Source organism: Frankliniella occidentalis, unplaced genomic scaffold, assembly GCF_000697945.3.
Source record: "Frankliniella occidentalis isolate FOCC.00 unplaced genomic scaffold, Focc_3.1 Scaffold4903, whole genome shotgun sequence".
Lineage (NCBI taxonomy): Eukaryota > Metazoa > Arthropoda > Insecta > Thysanoptera > Thripidae > Frankliniella > Frankliniella occidentalis.
In genome coordinates, this window is record NW_026271946.1 from 180 (window position 1) to 1,606 (window position 1,427).

Genomic DNA, 1,427 nt, shown 5'->3' on the forward strand with positions numbered 1-1,427 from the left:
AACCGCCCGGGAAGTGAGCCATATTTTTTGGCAGCGATCAGCCTGGCGGGGCGGTAGAGTGAAAAGCATGTTGTTTTGGGCGCCGCGCGAGGAGGAGGCGGCTGGATCAAAGGGGTGTTTGGGCGCTCAAACTACTGCTACTTTAGATATTGACATGCCACGGCGATGATGTTTGCTGCCCTGCTGTTGGTTGAGGCGAGGCTGCCCGCCTATTGACCTGCCTGTTTTCATCACTGCACGAGCCTCGGCGTCAGCGTGGCTGTGACTCTCGGCCGACCCTGTTAACAATTCATTCTGAGTCGTGTTCGGCCCGAGCTTGCCGCCGCGGGCCATATCGGGGCCGCGGCCTTGACGACGGCGAGCTCCCGCGCCCTCGCCCTCGACGCCCTCCCCGACACACTTGTCGTGCAGGTGCTTTAGGGGCGCGGCCGTCCATGTCACGGGGGGACTCCGTCTGACGAGCACGCCGACGAGGAGGTCCGACACGACGCCACCATGGGGCAGAAGAACCAGTACCGCGGCCTGGTCGCGGACCTCATGCCCAACATCCGGGCCATGCAGATCACCGGGCTGTACTGCATGGAGTACCACGCCGAGAACTCGGCCATGCAACGCCTCATGCGCAAGGTGAGAGCCGAGGGTCGTTTTGTTGGTGCCACTAACTACCGGTATAGGCCCTTTTAAGAATTGATAATTACTCGAAACTTTGCTGTCACAGGCGTACTCGCTCTTCCACGTGACCATGATGACGCTCGGCTACGCCACGCTTGTGGCCTTCCTGCTCACCGAGTCGTACAACGTGGAGGACTGGGCGGCGCACACCGTCACCACGCTCTTCTTCCTGCACTCGCTGTGCCGCACCTTCTGGTTCATGAGCAACACCAAGAGGTGAGTTCTCCCCTTGCGTTCCGGCTAGCGCGCGATGGGGATCACCCAAGAAAGTACGTCCCCGCTTTTCTCAGATTCGTTAGGCAAATTACTAGGAGCTCGGCGCCTGCGAAAATCAGGGTAGGCCACCCAGCAGTGCACGCGTGCTCTGCATGCAAGATGTTGCCTAGCGATCAGGCGCTATGAGAGCTCCCTTTCGCAAAACTGGGTAGTTTCGTAACGGCAAATGGCGGGCGCACTTTCTGGGTGCTCCCTCGGTGGATCAGCGTGCTTCACGCTCCCCGATTTTAGCTTGCACCGTGTGGTAGCGTGGGTGGGGTTGAAATTACAGAAATACTGTGTGGTCCTCGTTCTCTGCCGCCCCCACTCGAGGAATGCCACAGCCCCGCCCACTTTTTCCCGGCTCATGTTCGTTAGTGGGCAGCTCTGATGTCGATCGAACTTGCCGGCTTCAGCCAACGACGTGACGGGGCAACGCGGGCCCAGCGGCCCTGGCCCCGTGCCCCATCAGGGAAAGAGAGATTTTATTTCTTTGAGGG

The 1,427-nt window shown here is 59.8% G+C and overlaps 1 protein-coding gene across 1 annotated transcript; it reads left to right on the plus strand.

Annotated features, from left to right (window-relative positions):
* Positions 1-413: 413 nt before the first annotated feature.
* On the plus strand, positions 414-888 carry LOC113216383 (odorant receptor coreceptor-like; the record flags this gene model as incomplete). Its single annotated transcript, XM_026436130.2, has 2 exons — positions 414-627; positions 719-888. Coding segments are annotated over exons 1-2 (302 nt in total), but the record flags the coding sequence as incomplete, so codon positions are not given.
* Positions 889-1,427: the final 539 nt, after the last annotated feature.